Raw genomic sequence first — 16798 nt, 5'->3', positions numbered from 1 at the left:
ATTTATTTATTAAATGGCTACAGGACAAACACACTGCTTAGTGCATGGTACATGGAGCTTTTCAGCTCTGGTAGCCTGACATTATCCACTCAAAAATCTGATACATCATCATTTATGAAGTGACACATTCCATGTAGTGTAATCTCAATGTTTCATGTACCTCTAATGCAGTTTTGCAATCACAAAGGCCTTCTTATTACAAGAAGAAAAATGTGCCAAAATACGTAAGAAAAAGAAACTTCTTCTAAGTGGATGGATTATGTTATCTTTATAATTCGGATTAAATGAATGTTTTGCAAACAAAAGATACTTGCATGGGATTCTTCATTATGTCTTATCTTGCACTTACCTACATACAGCCACATTCTCATGTTACTTACAACAGCTGCTAAACACGTTTATATGTCGAATATAGCCTATACGTATATGGCGTATATAGTCTATGGCTTTATGTTGAAATGTATGGAAATATTATTGTACAAAATAAACATATGGTCGCACATGGTTAATGCTACAGCAGTTAACTGTGTGTAATAAACATATAGGTATCGCAATCTATCTATATGTACACGTATTTTAACGTATGGCCATATTATCAAGATTATATTGTATGGGAAATGACCCAGCACGGCCCATAATAATGAGAAATAATCAGTCATGTGACTAACATCATTTTGCAGAACGTGCTCGTCCTCCTCTGTACGTCCTGTCAGCTGTTGCCTGCGCGAGCGCGACATGCTAATAAAGCTAAAAGTTGAGGGAGTTGTAGACGGTTCAAAAGCAGCCTGTCACATGATTGCAAAGCGTTTATAAGAAGTGAGTTGAGACTGCTGGCCAACTTGGACTGATGTACCAGTGTGTGTGCTTTCATTCTTTCCAGCTGTCCACTTCGACATGCATCTCTAATGGGAGTGACTTCTGACTTTTTATCAACATCTCCATACTATATGACGTTACTCCTCCTGTCAGTAAACAGTCTGCACCCGGTTTACACAAGGACAACACGGGGACAGGGACTAGGCTCAGCCGCTGCTCAGCGGACTTAGACCCTGAACAATGTCCGCAGGTCGTTGTGTGCTGAAACGCCTGTAACAGCAGCAGCAGCAGCCCCGCGGCGTGCTCTCTGCAGCTCTCCTCGGCGGAAAGCGATCGATGGATTTCCAAAAACTGTGCACTTTTGAAACTTTTAAGCAGGTCTGGAGTCACTACGGTCATGGAGACAACTTCGAAGACGTGATCGAGCGGGAGTTCACGCGGATTAAAGGTAATGATTGTGTTCAGTCATGAGTAGTAGTGACCGTGGGGTAGTGACAGGATAGCCGTCAGCTGATCGCTTACATGGCTGCTCTTTCATTGTAAACAGGAATAACATATCTGGATCATGCAGCCACTACTCTGTACCCTGAGTCTCTCCTCAGGGACTACTGCCAGGACATTTCAAGGAATGTGTACGGTGGGAGAAAGCACATAAAAATCAAGTGTTATGAATACTTTTTTTTTTTTTAAATCACTCATATAACTCAAAGCATTTAGCTATTGTTATGTGCCCCAATAGGAAACCCTCACAGCTATAACCCCAGCAGCAGACTGACACATGACACCGTGGAGAGGGTCAGATACAGGTAAAGTCTATTCACGCCCTCAGAAGCCTTTCTAATGGGCCCATGTGACTCCTTTGAATGGCACTTTGCTGGATCAAATGAGTAAAAAACAGCACATTTTCTTACAGGGTATTGCAGCATTTTAACACTATCCCTGAGGAGTACTCTGTGATTTTCACTTCTGGATGTACAGCCGCTCTCAAATTAGTGGCTGAGAGCTTTCCCTGGAGGCCACAGACTGAGAGCGAGGCAGGGAGTCACTTCTGCTACCTCACTGACAGCCATACCTCTGTAGTTGGTATAAGAGGACTGACATCTGCCCGGGGAGTAGTTGCCCTGCCTGTCTCCCCGCAGGAAGTTGAAAACAAGGCAAAGGATGAGGCTCAAGGTGAAGATGCTATTTGCCAGACACCGCATCTCTTCTGCTACCCAGCACAGAGCAACTTCTCTGGGAGGAAGTATCCCCTCAGCCATGTGAAAGGCATCCAGGCGAGACGCCTCTACCCAGCATGCAACCATCGAGGCCGCTGGTTTGTGCTGCTAGATGCAGCCTCTCATGTCAGCTGTTCCCCTCTAAACCTACAGGACTGCCCTGCTGATTTTATTCCCATCTCTTTCTACAAGATGTTTGGCTTCCCTACAGGTCTGGGGGCCCTTCTTGTCCGTAACGACGCTGCAGGCATACTAAAAAAGACTTACTTTGGAGGAGGCACAGCGGCAGCTTACCTTTCTGGAGAAGATTATTATGTGCATGCGGCAAACATTTCTGACAGGTGAAGCACCATACAGGCCTGCCAAATCCCAGAAATTCTCTGAAAGCTCACAGTTGTTCCATAGCTCCTGCATCTTAACTCTAAAATGCAATATTTTCTTTCTCCCTGCTACAGATTTGAAGATGGAACTGTCTCTTTCTTGGACATCATTGCTGTGAATCACAGTTTTGAAGCTCTTAACAGGATCACAGGTGCTGGGCATGTTGATGCGTAGGAACACATTATAACACTAATTTAATAGCAGAATCATGATGCATGTGCAAATCATTCCTAATGTTTATCTGCTTCATGTTAGCATCAACAGCATCCTTGTCTTCATTCCTTTTCGCCTTCAGGAGGCATGCACAACATCCAGCAGCACACGTTTGGCTTGGCACGCTACACTTACATGCTGCTGTCAAGTCTTTGCCATGGCAACAGGCGACCGGTGGCTCAGATGTACACTGAAGGCCAGTTTGAGAGTCCAAGCACACAGGGCGCAATCTTAAACTTCAACCTCATGGACTCTCATGGACAGATAATTGGGTATTCTCAGGTGCAGACAGTAAATGGGATTTATTTCTATTTCGCAGCAGTTTAATTATTGCATGTTTATGTGTAGGCGGTGCTGGTGAATATTAAAACAATTCCTCTTTTGCCCTCAGGTGGACAGAATGGCCAGTCTGTACAATATTCATGTGCGCACGGGTTGCTTCTGTAACACCGGGGCCTGTCAGTCCTTCCTTGGGATCACCAGTCAGCAGATGAAGAGAAACCTGCAGGCAAGAGATCAAGGAATAGGAAAAATGCCACAGTCTGTTCAGGGCCAGTGTAGGTAGAATAAAACACTGTCTTTTCCTCTTCAAGGCCGGCCACGTCTGCGGAGACAACATCGACCTGGTGGATGGCCAGCCGACCGGATCTGTTCGCGTGTCCTTTGGCTACATGTCAACATTTGAAGACTGTCAAAAGTTCCTGAACTTTGTTGCGGAGTGCTTCGTGGAGAAACCGGTCACTGTGGACCAAGTGAGACTAGAGAAGCTAAAAACAGCCACAGCAGCGTCCCACGGCTTAAATGAAGATCCTCCAATCAAAGTCACTAATGGAGAAATATGTAAAGTAGATGAGAAGGAGAAGCCTACAGAAGCTGTACTGAGGGGATTCGGACAGAGAGCGTCAAACAGCCACAAGAAGGCTTATACTCTGACCAACATCTACATATATCCCATCAAATCATGTGGAGCGCATGAGGTTTGACCCAAACATTTCTTTCTTACACTTATTTCTGCCTGTGTCTCTCATAGTCCAATCCCTCTCTCTGTCTCCATTTAATCCTGTGCTGTTCTTCATGCAGGTCCACAACTGGCCAGTGGGACAGCAGGGTTTACTGTATGACAGAGGCTGGATGGTGGTGAATGGGAACAGCGTGTGCCTGAGTCAGAAGAGAGCGCCGCGCTTATGCCTCATTCGCCCACAAGTCCACCTGCCCTCAAACAAATTGCTCCTGCAGGCATCCGGTCAGACAGTCTGTCAGCGGCTCACTGAAAATACATGCACACAGGCACACACACACACACATTGTTTAACCAAAAGAAATTTCAATCAGTTGGTTTTTCTTCTGTGATTTCCTGTTGTTAGAGGATGTTTTTTTTTCCCATTGCCCTGCAGGGATGGATACCATTTCGGTTCCCCTGGAAAACAACACTCAAATGCACACCAGCCATCAAGTGTGTCAGAGTAAAGTTTGTGGTGACAGGTAAGCTGGCAATGTTAAAACATCTGAAAGCAGCAGCTGAAGGAAATGCCGTGACACATATCATTTTTTTTCCATATTTTTTGCTCATATCAATGCATTCTCTTACTCCATTGTTCTTGATGCTGCCTTTCTACAGTGGATGGCAATATAAGGTGTCCTGCTCTCCATTTCATATGAAATTCCTGTTATTTATTATTTTTAATGAAAAAACAAACAATGTGTGGGAGATAATATTAATCTCCTCAGATACCTGCGCGACGAGTCACAAGTTAAAAAAAGCTGCTCATCCTGTGATTCTTGGATTATGTGTCTCACCAAATAGCAAGCTGTATCAAACTCTGTAGATTTCCCTCAGGACCTCTGCAATGTAATCCTCCACCTTCCCCCAGGGTGGAGACTGTCGACTGTGGGGATGAGGCTGCATCATGGCTTTCAGACTTCCTTGGACAGCCATGCCGCCTGATCAGACAAAGTCCTGATTTTACCCGAGAAATTAAGACGAGGCCCAGTGGAGGTACCTATATAAGCATTTCACCTGTTGTGCGTGCCTTTCATTTGTTTACCCTGGATTTATCTGTCATACTATACATGAGCAATGCAAGCTCATATTTCCAGCTAATAATGCAGTGCCTGGTTGTGGCTGTGACCTTGCATTTCTATCTGCTGGTCATTCGCAGCCGGGTGCGCCTGTATGCCAGGAAAGATTGTGAGTAACTCAAATAATTTTCAAAAACTAGGAGTTACAATTCAAACGTAGGATCTCCTGAACACCACTTGTTGTGATTAAGAATGCAATAAAACTAAGTGAGCAGAGAAGATGAAACAGTTAGCTCCTGAAAAAATCATCATGGTTATTCTCTCAGCCTTTGGAACGCTCCCTCCACAGCCTCAGAAGACATTATCGAACTATTTTCACAGGCTGAGTAGAACTCCTCTTCACAAATACACTGACCCTTGTGTAAAATCGGTTTTGGTTTTGTTGTATTAATGAGCAGCACAGTTTTATGGCATTATTGAATTCACAGGTTATTTGCATCATCATCCTAGGTTTTTAGGTCTTTCATTTGTTGTGTTAACTGTATTTGATCTATAAAGTTTCTAGCTTTTGATGGTATCGCTCAGTCTTTCTCAGCAGATGGAGTGTGCCTAGTTGTCATTGAATTGTAGATGTTCAAATTTACATTTTCAGTGCATTTCAAGGACTTCTTGGTCGAGATTGATAGTTGAGACTTATATCGACAGTGATACAAGGTTTTTTCTATAGCCATAGCCTGTTTCATGTCATTTGCATTGTGAGTGCACATTTTGATCAATTGATCAAACAAATTGACTAAAGTCACACATTTTCCACCTCCCACATTCCAGAAGAACGTCAAACTGCTCAAAGCAAAGATCACAATGTTTTCCTCAAATCAAATAAATCGAATAAATCACTGGAGTAATATGAAGTCTTTCCTTTCTAGCTGCCACCCCCACATCCCTCTCCCTGGTGAATGAAGCTCAGTATCTCATGATCAACCGTGCCAGTGCAGAGCTCATTCAGAAACTAATGAGCAGCAGGTTTGAACACATGAGAGCATAAACACATGCGTTATTCAAAACACACAAGACTCTGGTGGAAAACATCAGGATGCCTAGATGCCTGTACATTTACATTACAATGGATGAATTACGTAGCGTAGCAAAATAACATGCAATTTCCACATTCTCTGTCTCAGGCAGGACGATTCCGAGGGCGATGAGCTCCTTGACACGCAGAATGTCATTAGCCGCTTCCGAGCCAATTTAGTCATCGCTGGAGTAGAACCGTTTGAGGAGGATAATTGGTCACACTTGATTATTGGCAACACTCAATTCATGGTGAGCTGACACTTTGAGATAAATGATGAAATCTTCAAATGCATTGAGTGCGCACTTCTCAAAAATGAATGTGCTCCCTGTGTGATTAACCCAAAGGTCACAGGTCAGTGTGGAAGGTGCCAGATGGTTGGAGTAAACCAGGAGACTGGGACCAAAACAAAAGAGCCGCTAATGTCTCTGTCGGCCTACCGCGCTGGGAAGGTCAGTCAAAAGCAATTACTGCTCGTTCATGTAGATGCTATGTGTGTGTAGTGGCAGTGGTGGGTGGGTTAACTGTGTGTGCATGAAAGATAATTCACTATGCCTGTTATTCGGTACATTTTTAGGTGACTTTCGGTGTGTACCTGACCCATCAGCTACCAGAGGGCTCCAATACAACGAGTGTCCTGTCAGCTGGTTCGCTCATACAGCCAGAGCCACACAGTTCTTGAAGTAGTCATCTGCCATCTGTAACATCCTCTCTATTTATTTTTGGTGACACCTTTTTGGTGACACCTTTTTTGTCTTGTCATTGCTGCACTGCACGACCTAAAGATCACCTGTCAAACGCTGTGGGGGGTTTCTATAGATGCCACTCTGTTTGTGTGTGTAGCCCTGGTGGCTTTTGTCCTCTCAAGTGTCCTTTGCATACCAAAGCATTCAGATTTTATTCTGTCCAAGTCTGCTTTGATGAGACGTGAATGAGATTGTTGGGGGTTTTTCCCCTCAAAGGTTATGTTCTTAAAATGTGTGCAATAAAGTAGATGCGAAGTATTCTACAAAATTTTAATTTGAATGTATTACTGTTCTTCAAGCCAAAACATGTCAGGGTAGATGCAATAATCACTGTTCATGTTTACATCCTCGACACTTCTTCCTCTGTTTATTCCCATGGAGGATTATATTGCTATTTATTCCAAACACGCCACCACTGTTACTGCTCCCACAAATCTAAAACATATTGCGCCCTGTAATGGAAAAACCTGCCAGACACTCAACACTCTGTATATGCTCCCAACAGGCTGCAGACATGGACATTAGAGTTCACGTAGAAAAAAGGTCTAATTTGATGTAAAGAGGATGGAAACTTGTATTTCCTGACAGACAATAAGGCTTAACCAGAGTGACACGCTTGCACTTAGAGTACATGTGTGCTCAACTGATCTGTCAAGGTCTTGCAATATCCTGTATATTGCTCACATATAGCGTAGTTATAGAAAGACGTGGCTGCTGTGTGCCTTAAGGATTTGTACTGTAGCATGTTTGCCCACATGTCAAATGGTGTCTAGAAATTTAATGCATGCACTGATTGAACACGATAGAGAATGAGAACAGGGATTCCAAACAAAAGCTGAACCGTAGATATATATGGATGACAAATTAAAGGAACGTGTACATAAAGTGTTCTAATAAGGTGTTGGGATACCATGAGCCTCCAGGTGCTTTGGTGCTCCTTGGCAGTGATTCTCCAAGTTGCTTGAACTCTGGATCTGGAGGGATGGCACCATACTACCAAAAGATATTCCCTCATATGGTATTTTTATAGGCGGTATGATATGATTCATGATCATTTTCATGCTCATTAAGCCCATTAGTGACTCATTTACTCAGATTTTTCCTGTAATACAATATGTCACCCATCTCCTTTAATATGTTACCCATCTCTCTATGGTATGCAGACTCACCGCGACAGCAGTCTGTGCACACTGCCAATGACTGTTGCTGAGAGATTTCTGTTTTTAATCAATAACGACTTACTTTCTAAATGTGTGTTCTATTTATTTACTTTCTTTTTGCTATGGACTTTTAATGTCCGAAATAAGTTATTTGTTTCATGGTTGGTTCCTGGAGAAGCAGACAGTATAACAGTACTCCAGCTGAGGCATACACTGTATGTTTCCATTTGTAATTTTATGGCAGTCAGAGTCTCTCTCTGTCTGTCCTCTCCAGCCACATTTCTGTCCTCCTCAAGCCCCTTCTTTGCCTTTTTTTTCCTTTTTCCTCATGTCCTCAGACTTTCCCTCCTTTCCTTATCACCTGACTGCCCCACCAATCCACACATCTCTTCCCACAGCCCTGCAGTCACCAGAGCTTCTCCACCCATCCCTCCATCTGCATCTCATTTCCTAATCTGCCATATTCCTGTACTAGTTCACTTCCTTTGTTCCATGACAGATTGTTATGTTATCATGTGCTTCATGTCCTTCATGTCTAGGCTCTACAGCCTCTGTACTTGTATTGTTTTTATCAGTTTCCCTGAGATCTGTATCTGGAACCTGTTTCTGCCAGCCTAACTTGTGTGTTTTACCTTTTGCCTGTTTATTGGACTTTGGATTTTTGCTTGCTCCATCTTGGATTTGTTTGATGGTGTTGGGAGTGCTTTCTGGTTTTGACCCATGGCCTCCTCACTCACTCTGTATGCCTCCCTCAGTTTATATAATAAAATTATTGAATTGCACTAGATCTGCCTCAGTTGTGTGCATTTTCATCCTTCCTCTGCATCCCTGTTCCCTTGCTTGCACAAGAGTCATGACAGTTATGTCATTTGTGTAATTAAACATCAATGTTAGTTGCAATGCAAGAGTCTGAATTTTGTGTCGCAGAATTTTCAGTGCTGCAGCAGTAATTCTGCGTCAGAATTTGGGGATAATGGCAGGAAATGAAGCCTGGTTTACAGAATGCAATACACTGCGTGCTCTGTTTAAGGTGGCGTCTTGGCTACCATGTATGGTGCTCTGTAGTGTAGAGCGTCTGGAGCAGTGCTACCTTAACAACGCCAAGTCCTCCCCCCCCCCCCCCCCCCCCCCCCCCCCGCGCGATTATACTGTACTTCGAACAAACTATTTGTTAGCCACTACCCATAGACATAATATACATAGACATAATATACGTAGACGCCTGCGCGGCCGCCATCTTGGATGGGTCTCCTATGCGTCCCCAGTGCATTTATTTCTACAGAGGAAAGTGTATGTCCAGCTACCATAATCATCTCAACTCCTCTAATTTTTACCCGATTTTCACACGGTTTGGTTTGTTACAAACGTCAGAGATGAAGTTATGATACAGGACGCTGTCACACATTAAAAACAAATGCTTTCATGCTGAAATACTTTGTCTTTGTTAAAGAGCATAATACAGACACATGGTATGGCATATTAATAAATGTATGAGTGAATTATTTTTAGATTTTAGTAAAGAAACAGACACACACACACACACACACACACACACACACACACACACACACACACACACACACACACACACACACACAAAATCATGGCCCTTCTGTACACACCAATAACACAAGAATTTCTTCATTTCTGTTTTTGTGCGCTGAGTTTATTTAATGTTAAGTTAAGCACAGGCACATGCACGCGTGCGCGCGCATACAACACACGCACAAAAACCAGACAACTCGCATAACCTGTTGACATGTGTATTAAACTTTGAGTAAGTTTTTATACTAATTTGTGTTGGAATAAAACTTCACCAAAACAAACTGTCGAAACGAGGAGGGTTTTTTCTTTTTGGCCAACTCATCATGTGTGTCGGCCCACAGTCCACTTTCATACACACACACACACACACACACACACACACACCGTCTGGCCTGACGTGTCTAAATTTAAACAACTGTTCACAGCTTTAGGATGACAAAGATTCCATAATAGCCTGGACTGAAACTGCTGATGTTTGTGATATACACTGATTTTAACACATACATACATACAAAGCTCCCATATATTCCTGCCCAGTACACTTTTTCCTTCTTTCTTTTTTTTTTTTAGTCCTGGAAAAGTTAGCTTTAAAAGTCTAGGTCATTCCAGCGTCTTACACTACCCTGTTAAGCTTGTAACTGGGGCTGGGAAGCTAAATAAAATAAAATAAATAAATAAAATAGGGGCATTGTTGCTCTCTTTACGTTGACTTCTGTTGGCTCTGGTGCTAGCGGAGACCCACCCAATATGGCGGCGACGCTGGATTACGCTCCAGCACGTAATGAGGCGTCTACGTATATTATGTCTATGGCCACTACCCAAGTGTCAGAAAACGTGCTTGACAGGACCAGGCGTTGGAATGCACACACATATATATAGATAGATATATATATTCCATTTTATTTTTCTTAAATCATACTGGCGTTACATGATGAGGAACAGGGCCGTTAAACCGGGTAGTTCACCCTCTGCAGCCACCAAAGAGAAGAAGACTGGCAAAGTCCCAAGAAAACAGGCAGCACCGTGAGTTAGCGAGCAAGCTTAACTTTATCTCTCTAATTAACATTGTTAGCTTTCCTGCGTGTATGCATAGTTATTACTGGTGATTTGAAAGTGGCAGTGAGGTTGTAATGAAAGAGATCTCTGAAGGGTGCAGTTAGTTTCTGCGTGTGCTGCCGTATTTTCCACTAACTTCCTAATCAGTGGTCATAGTGATTAAAATCCCCCAGGCTGAAGTTTGTAAGGTAACTTAGCATGTAGTGACAGTTGCCAGGTTACCCCCTCCTGTGACTGGACTTGAGCTGGCTTATGATTTAGTTTGCGTAGGCTATTTTTCTGTTGCAGCAAGACAATATATAGGAAGCAAGAGTTTGACCCACATAGCAATTGCAGGATGAAATAGTGACCCTCAAACAAAATGCAGCTCAGATCCTAGAATAGCCCTCCAGGGCTTTGCAGTAAACATCTCAAATGATGCATTAAACAATTTTAATACTAAAAATGTAGTATATGTGTATTACTCAGGTAAACCACACAAGTGGAAAGGACACTTTAATGGACACAGAACTCTCCACTGTAATTAATTTGAACCTCTGTAATCGAAGACTGGAAATGTTCAGAAAAAATGGAAATATCTCTGAACTTTGGTCAAACTTGTGAACTACTATCTTTATATTCAAATTTTTGGTTGTAATCTTAGAGAATGACAGTTAATCTGTAAATTACTGCACCCTAAGAAATCATTTTGTTGAACGTGACCCATTGAAGTAGCAATGCAACACTGGGTTAATATGACCCAGTACCAGGGGGTAGAATACCATAATGTTTTGATCCAGTAACCCAACAGTAAATAAAAATAACACCAAAACTGGATTAAAACACCCCATTGGTACTGGGTAGCCAAGGTAATCCAGTATTGTGCCTTTGCCACATTGACCCCATGTGTAAATTTTAAACTCAGCAGACACTCCTGTGGAGTGGTTGTCCAGTAACACAAAGGTTGCATTACATCACACTGCAGTTGTGCCTTCATTAAAAATCTATGAGCTTTTGGATATCTTCTGGAAAAGATTTGGAAATGAATGGTACAGTAAAACTCTGGACAGAGGAGGCGACAGTCTGATGGCTGCTGGAATGAACGCCCTCCTATACATTTCCCTCGAGCAGTGTGGAGAAATCTGTCTTTGACTAAAAGGGCTCTTGTGGATGATTAGAGTGTTAATGGGGTGGTGGGATGTATTGTCCATTAATTGGCAATACTCCGAAAAGCATCCTCTTTTCTGCTGTTGCCTCTAGTGAGTAAAGACTGTCTTCAGTGACAGCCTGTCTGTTTGATTAGATTCAGTTCTTCTCTCCCGTATTAATGTTTCCATATTAATGCTGCAATCACAGAATGGTAGGACATGTGCAGAGCAGCTCTGTATGTGCCAATGAGCCTGAGTGTACGTCTGTTGTGCCAGTTTCACTGGGATGTTTTTTTTTCTTCATTTGCCTACATGGAGGTGCATGTGGATCTTTTTGCACCACTCAACAGAGTCATCCACCACATCCTCCTCCACCCTCCCCTCGTGCACCAACAGAGGTGTTCAGTACAGCTATGAACAAGTCTTTACCAACAAACATTCACATGGAAGTGACTGTAATGAATCACCATTGTCACTGACTGAATCAGTAGCTTTTAGCAGTGGAGCTCCCCTCACTGGTGACTGAGAGCACCATTGTCAGCTCAACTGTGATTTGCATGACGTTACTTCCTCGTAAAAAGACAGTGGAAGCCACAGAAACAGTCATAACCTAATAACTGTTGGAAATAATAGACTGCTGAGCTGTAAACCTGATGTGCAGTCCTTGTAGAGGCTGGTTTTGTACTTAAATGAATGTAACAGCTTGGACTACCAAGTTGAAGACAATGACTGCTGGCCCATATTAGTGGTGATGTGCTCACTTACTGATGTACAGTCTGAATAGTGATGTGACTGCTTCGCTTGGGAAAAAAGTGTACAAACTACATAGTCAGTGACCCACATTTGCTGAGTCATCCAAAAACCTCTGCAGCTGAAAAGGAGCTGAGTTGCAGCTGAAATCAGCTTTACAGTGGTGGCGATCTTGGCTTGGAAGAGGGGATTTAAAATTGGTAATAATCAATAATAGCTGTTGTTAATTGAACAGATGGTGATGTATAGTGCTTGTAACACTGCTTGTCAGTCAATTGCAGTCTGTTTGGCTTTGTTATAAAAATGACAACAAATATTTGAGCACATGGGCCCCAAGAGGGTCATCTCCCTTCATTGACATCACATGTACGATAATGGTTAGATGGTCAGTAGTCACATTGATTTAATCTCTCTCTCTGTCTGTTCTTAGGTCCCAAAGCTGGCTGAAAAGAGGCTTTTTGGCCTGCTTAGTTATCTTCCTTTTGGTGCCTTTCTTGCTCAGAGTACTCCCAGAATTAATCCAGCATTTTGTTTACACTCACAGACGTAAGTGAATTTCCTTTCTGCCTCTTGGAAGTACTGTAAATCCTCAAGTTGCACACAGAAAAGGTCCCACCTCTCTTCTTTTCCTGTTTGTAGTCAGGGTGCCATTCTTTGTCGACCTCAGCCGACCTGCTGATTTCTCCCTTAATCACACCATCAACATGTACTTGACATCAGAGGAAGGAATCTCCCTTGGTGTATGGTAAGTACAACTCAAGTACAACTTACAGCATAGATACAAAATGGCTAAGACTTTTTATTAATGATCCAATCATCAGCTGTGTCTCTAAGAGTATGTATTATTTGGAACTGTTCAAGGCACACTGTCCCCGACAGTCAGGGGACGGAGGCACAAGGCAAGGACTTGGCGTGGTACCAGAACAGTTTAAGCAATGGAAGTCCAGTTTTCATATATCTTCATGGCAACACAGGCACAAGGTATGATAAATGATTCATTTGTATTATTGTTGGCTCCTGAAGAAGCAGAGAGTAAAAGTGCCACACAGCTAGACATATTTGTTTTTTGGAAAATACCAATTTATTGGCACATGTGTTGTTTGTGAATCATTCCAACAGGGCAGCCCCTCATCGGGTGGGAGTGGCAAAAGTGAGTGATCACCAGCAGAAACATATTAATCTTTTAGAGATCTGATATGAAAGTCTCAATAGCCATTCTGATGACGAATAAGTGTTATGTGTCAACAGGTATTGAGTGCGCTTGGTTACCACGTGCTGGTGCCTGACTACAGAGGTTGGTGCAAATGATGATTTATGACTCTTCGTTTAAACATATTTTCCATCTCTATGCTTCTTTGCCTCTCATATTGATTGTGATACACAACCCTCTCACAATGATTTAATATCATTTGCAGCCATATGATTGCTGTTGTGCTCGATGAGTTATTTGTTTTAAGGCAGTCAAAGGACAGCGGTTCAACTTTAGGTCAGTGTTTAGTGCAGGTTTCCCCCTGGGTGGCTGCCACCTGGTGGCAGTGAAAAACAGCTCCGTGGTCTGTCAGTGAGCAATAGTTGATGTGAGAAACTCTGACAGGGTTTGGAGATTCCACTGGGGAGCCGACTGAAGCTGGTCTGACCACTGATGCCACCTACTTGTACAACTGGGTCAAAGCACGCAGTGGAAAGAGTCTGATCGTCATCTGGGGGCACTCTCTTGGGACTGGGTCAGTAGGGAAGACTACCAATACAGCATTTTACTCACTTTTAAATCACTGTTGTACTAACAATTTTGGATTTTTTTTAAATATTAAACTTCAAATTTTGAAATAATCACCTGCAAAATTGATACTTTTACTATTCATATCTAATTGATATGGTATAGCAGCAACCTACAGCAGTTAGCATGAGCAGTGATGGCTGCAATGGCTGAACAGATGAAGAGGAGAGCTGCACACACAGCAACACAACAAGTTTCAACGGAAATCAGTGAAGTGCAAAAAACTTTGCACTGCACAGGATCAAAACATAAAAGACTGAAGAACCAAAGAGATCTCTAAAATAGTTTTGTCACACAATTGCTACAACCTGCAGACAGATGTCACCATAGTCAATACGATTATGTCTAGCAATAAGATACAAACTCAAAGTAAAGTAGGAAAGAATATATTTTTAGAAAATGCTAATGTAAGAGAAATAGTAGAAACTGAGTGTAAGCAGCTATTTGAATAGTAGTTATGAGCTACTTCTCATTTTTCTGCTTGCGTGGCAAATTATTTAATTGACAGTTATACCAAACAAATCTGACTCTGTCATCAGTGAAATACATGTAACATTCATGACAGAATTGATTGAAATGAGCCCACAGCTACAACAAACCTGCCGCAGTCAGGAATAGTTGAAAAGGACCTACATGTGCACGTGTAAAGCTGTTGTTCTTCATGTCTCTGTGCAGAGTGACCACGAACACTGCAGTAAAACTGGCTGAGCAAGGTAGGTTTGGCTACCAGTAAATATAGGCAAATAGGAAGAAGAAGAAATCTCAGTATGGTGATTATAATTTCCTCTTGTTTTCAGGGGTGGTTTTTGATGGTGTGATCCTGGAGGGTGCATTCAATAGTGCTCGACAGGAGATACCGGTTAATCCATTTTCTTGGGCAAGTTACCACTTTTGATGATTGGTTTGTTCATTTATTCTTCTTCTTCCTCTTTGCTATATTATGCATAACTGCTCAGCGTTTTATTTTTCTTCTGTTTAAAGTATTACTGGAAAATTCCAGGCTTTGGGTACTTTTTCCGAGAGCCATGGGAAGACAACAAGGTAGTCTTTCCAACAGAAGAAAAGTAAGTCAACACGAAACAGTCAAATATTCGTAATAACCAAACAATCAATAATGTTGTTATTACCGTTAAAATGCAATGAATTAACATGTGTTTTCCTTATTCGCAGTCTGAAGAAAATGAAAAGCCCAATCCTTTTCCTTCATTCAGAGGACGATCACTTGGTTCCCATTGAGATTGCTCAGCAGGTATGACTGACTCTGAAAGCTGCACTGTAAACTGAGGTGGTATTTTCCTGGTATTTTCCTCGCAGCTAAAAGTGATTAAGCGTCCTCTCTAGGATAACTTTTTGTTTTCGTAAGACTGAACTTTCTTTGCTTTCTTCTCCCAGATGTACGAGGTAGCAGCGAGTGCCCAGAATGCAGAGCGAGTCCAGCTGGTGTCATTTGACGGTTCTCTGGGGTATCTGCACAACGGTTTATATAGAGACGCCCATCTGCCTGACATCATAAAGTGAGGAGACATTTCACTGATAATGCTACAAGTGATTGTATTTTGGCTCTACAATTCTGTGTCTGTTAAATGATCTGCTTTATTTCTACAACATGTATATCTCACCGTGTCTCCTCTGCAGGACATGGGTGCAGTCCTTGTAATGTTGGAAAGACGACTGAAGCAGAAAGACCGGGCCAGACTTGCACTTGCAGAGCGTTTATTTCATTTGATCACATGCTACATTGAGATGGTTTGTCTTAATGGCTGCATAAATGTTGCATAAAGTGTGTTTTACTTTAAATATCTGATCGTTATGACTGAAATGTTGGGTTGGAACATTTCTTAATTTGAGAATGAATGCAGAAATTGTTGGTAAACTTGTGTGTGTGGTTAATTTATTGTGATTTATGAGAACTAGAAATAACATTCTTACTGGAAATGCAATTTAGATGAGCTATTGTTGCTGAAGGTGCCCTCTCCTGGGCGTTGTTGTATGGTGATAATGCCCATCTATAGTACTGGATAATGATTTTGGTAATCCAAAGATTAAAATGTCGAGGTGTCTGTGACATTTGAGATTAATACAAGGAGAACGGCTGGGACATGTCTGTTCGGCGCCCTTGCATCTGGTTTTAGAAAAACAAAAAAACAAAACAAAACGTGATTTCTGAAATTTTGAGTTCTTTCATTTTAATCACAGAACACATAGTGAATTCAGGTGCAGTTTAAAGAATGTCAGTTCAAATGTCATTGCAGTTTAATTACATTCAATTTTGCCTTTGTCAACCAACAGTGCATTGCTGCGTCTGTCTTTCACTTTTTGTTACAAGAAAACTCTTGAGAAGATATCCACCTTGCAGAATTCCTGTAACACCACTTCAGCTTCTATACAGTAATCGATCTATTAATCTAAAAACATCATAACAGTAAAACACTGACAGGGACATTTTTTCTGCATAATGAGTACTATTACTTTTAAGGCTTACTGCACATTCATAGTATACTTTATTTGAGTGAGATGTTGAATGCAGTTTTAATTGTAGTGGAGTATTTTCATAGGGTGACATTGATATTTCTACTTACGTAAAGGATCTGAATAACTCCCCCGCTGATTGAAGGAGTACCTTTGAACTACAGCTATAGATGGATCATTGTCTGAAAGCCAAGAGCCTCGTTTTATTATGCATGGCTGTCGTAGTTCTGATAAGAGAAGTATAACTAACTTCACAAATGACTTACAAACTGAATCTGTCATAGGTTTCCAGCCATGGGAGGGATATACATCTTACATTCTCAATAATCTGTCTATTAATTGGACTCATAAAAGTAAGGTTATGCTTATTATTGTCACAGAAGCATGAAAATAAATAGTCCTATCAGACAAAATGAGAGGTTAATGTCATTGTGAATGTATTAAACTGCA

General features: G+C 41.8%; 2 protein-coding genes across 2 annotated transcripts; both read left to right on the top strand.

The window, feature by feature from the left end:
- The first annotated feature begins 1025 nt into the window (after window positions 1–1025).
- Window positions 1026–7098, top strand: mocos (molybdenum cofactor sulfurase). Its single transcript, XM_070977875.1, has 15 exons — window positions 1026–1264; window positions 1364–1453; window positions 1556–1622; window positions 1730–2374; window positions 2489–2565; window positions 2710–2909; window positions 3019–3135; window positions 3221–3604; window positions 3708–3870; window positions 4022–4109; window positions 4499–4623; window positions 5573–5669; window positions 5828–5969; window positions 6066–6170; window positions 6296–7098. The coding sequence occupies exons 1-15, from the start codon at window positions 1153–1155 to the stop codon at window positions 6398–6400; spliced, it is 2517 nt and encodes an 838-aa protein (XP_070833976.1). The 5' UTR covers window positions 1026–1152; the 3' UTR covers window positions 6401–7098.
- A 2865-nt stretch (window positions 7099–9963) lies between these two features.
- On the top strand, window positions 9964–15960 carry LOC139341260 (lysophosphatidylserine lipase ABHD12). The gene is made up of 13 exons (XM_070977677.1): window positions 9964–10192; window positions 12533–12648; window positions 12742–12847; window positions 12964–13083; window positions 13222–13252; window positions 13351–13396; window positions 13697–13826; window positions 14555–14592; window positions 14677–14756; window positions 14861–14943; window positions 15050–15128; window positions 15272–15393; window positions 15515–15960. The coding sequence occupies exons 1-13, from the start codon at window positions 10098–10100 to the stop codon at window positions 15534–15536; spliced, it is 1068 nt and encodes a 355-aa protein (XP_070833778.1). The 5' UTR covers window positions 9964–10097; the 3' UTR covers window positions 15537–15960.
- Window positions 15961–16798: the final 838 nt, after the last annotated feature.

Source organism: Chaetodon trifascialis, chromosome 13, assembly GCF_039877785.1.
Source record: "Chaetodon trifascialis isolate fChaTrf1 chromosome 13, fChaTrf1.hap1, whole genome shotgun sequence".
Classification (NCBI taxonomy): Eukaryota; Metazoa; Chordata; class Actinopteri; order Chaetodontiformes; family Chaetodontidae; genus Chaetodon; species Chaetodon trifascialis.
Note: the sequence above shows the minus strand (reverse complement) of the source record. Positions and strands in the feature narration are given on the sequence as shown.

Bases quoted from the DNA above. Each gene is read 5' to 3' on its own strand.
- mocos (XM_070977875.1), top strand. From the start codon at position 1,153: ATGGATTTCCAAAAACTGTGCACTTTTGAAACTTTTAAGCAGGTCTGG. The intron at 3,605-3,707 runs GTTTGACCCAAA...TTCTTCATGCAG, and splicing joins AATCATGTGGAGCGCATGAG to GTCCACAACTGGCCAGTGGG. The intron at 3,871-4,021 runs GTCAGACAGTCT...ATTGCCCTGCAG, and splicing joins ATTGCTCCTGCAGGCATCCG to GGATGGATACCATTTCGGTT.
- LOC139341260 (XM_070977677.1), top strand. From the start codon at position 10,098: ATGATGAGGAACAGGGCCGTTAAACCGGGTAGTTCACCCTCTGCAGCC. The intron at 10,193-12,532 runs GTGAGTTAGCGA...GTCTGTTCTTAG, and splicing joins CCAAGAAAACAGGCAGCACC to GTCCCAAAGCTGGCTGAAAA. The intron at 14,757-14,860 runs GCAAGTTACCAC...TTCTGTTTAAAG, and splicing joins CGGTTAATCCATTTTCTTGG to TATTACTGGAAAATTCCAGG.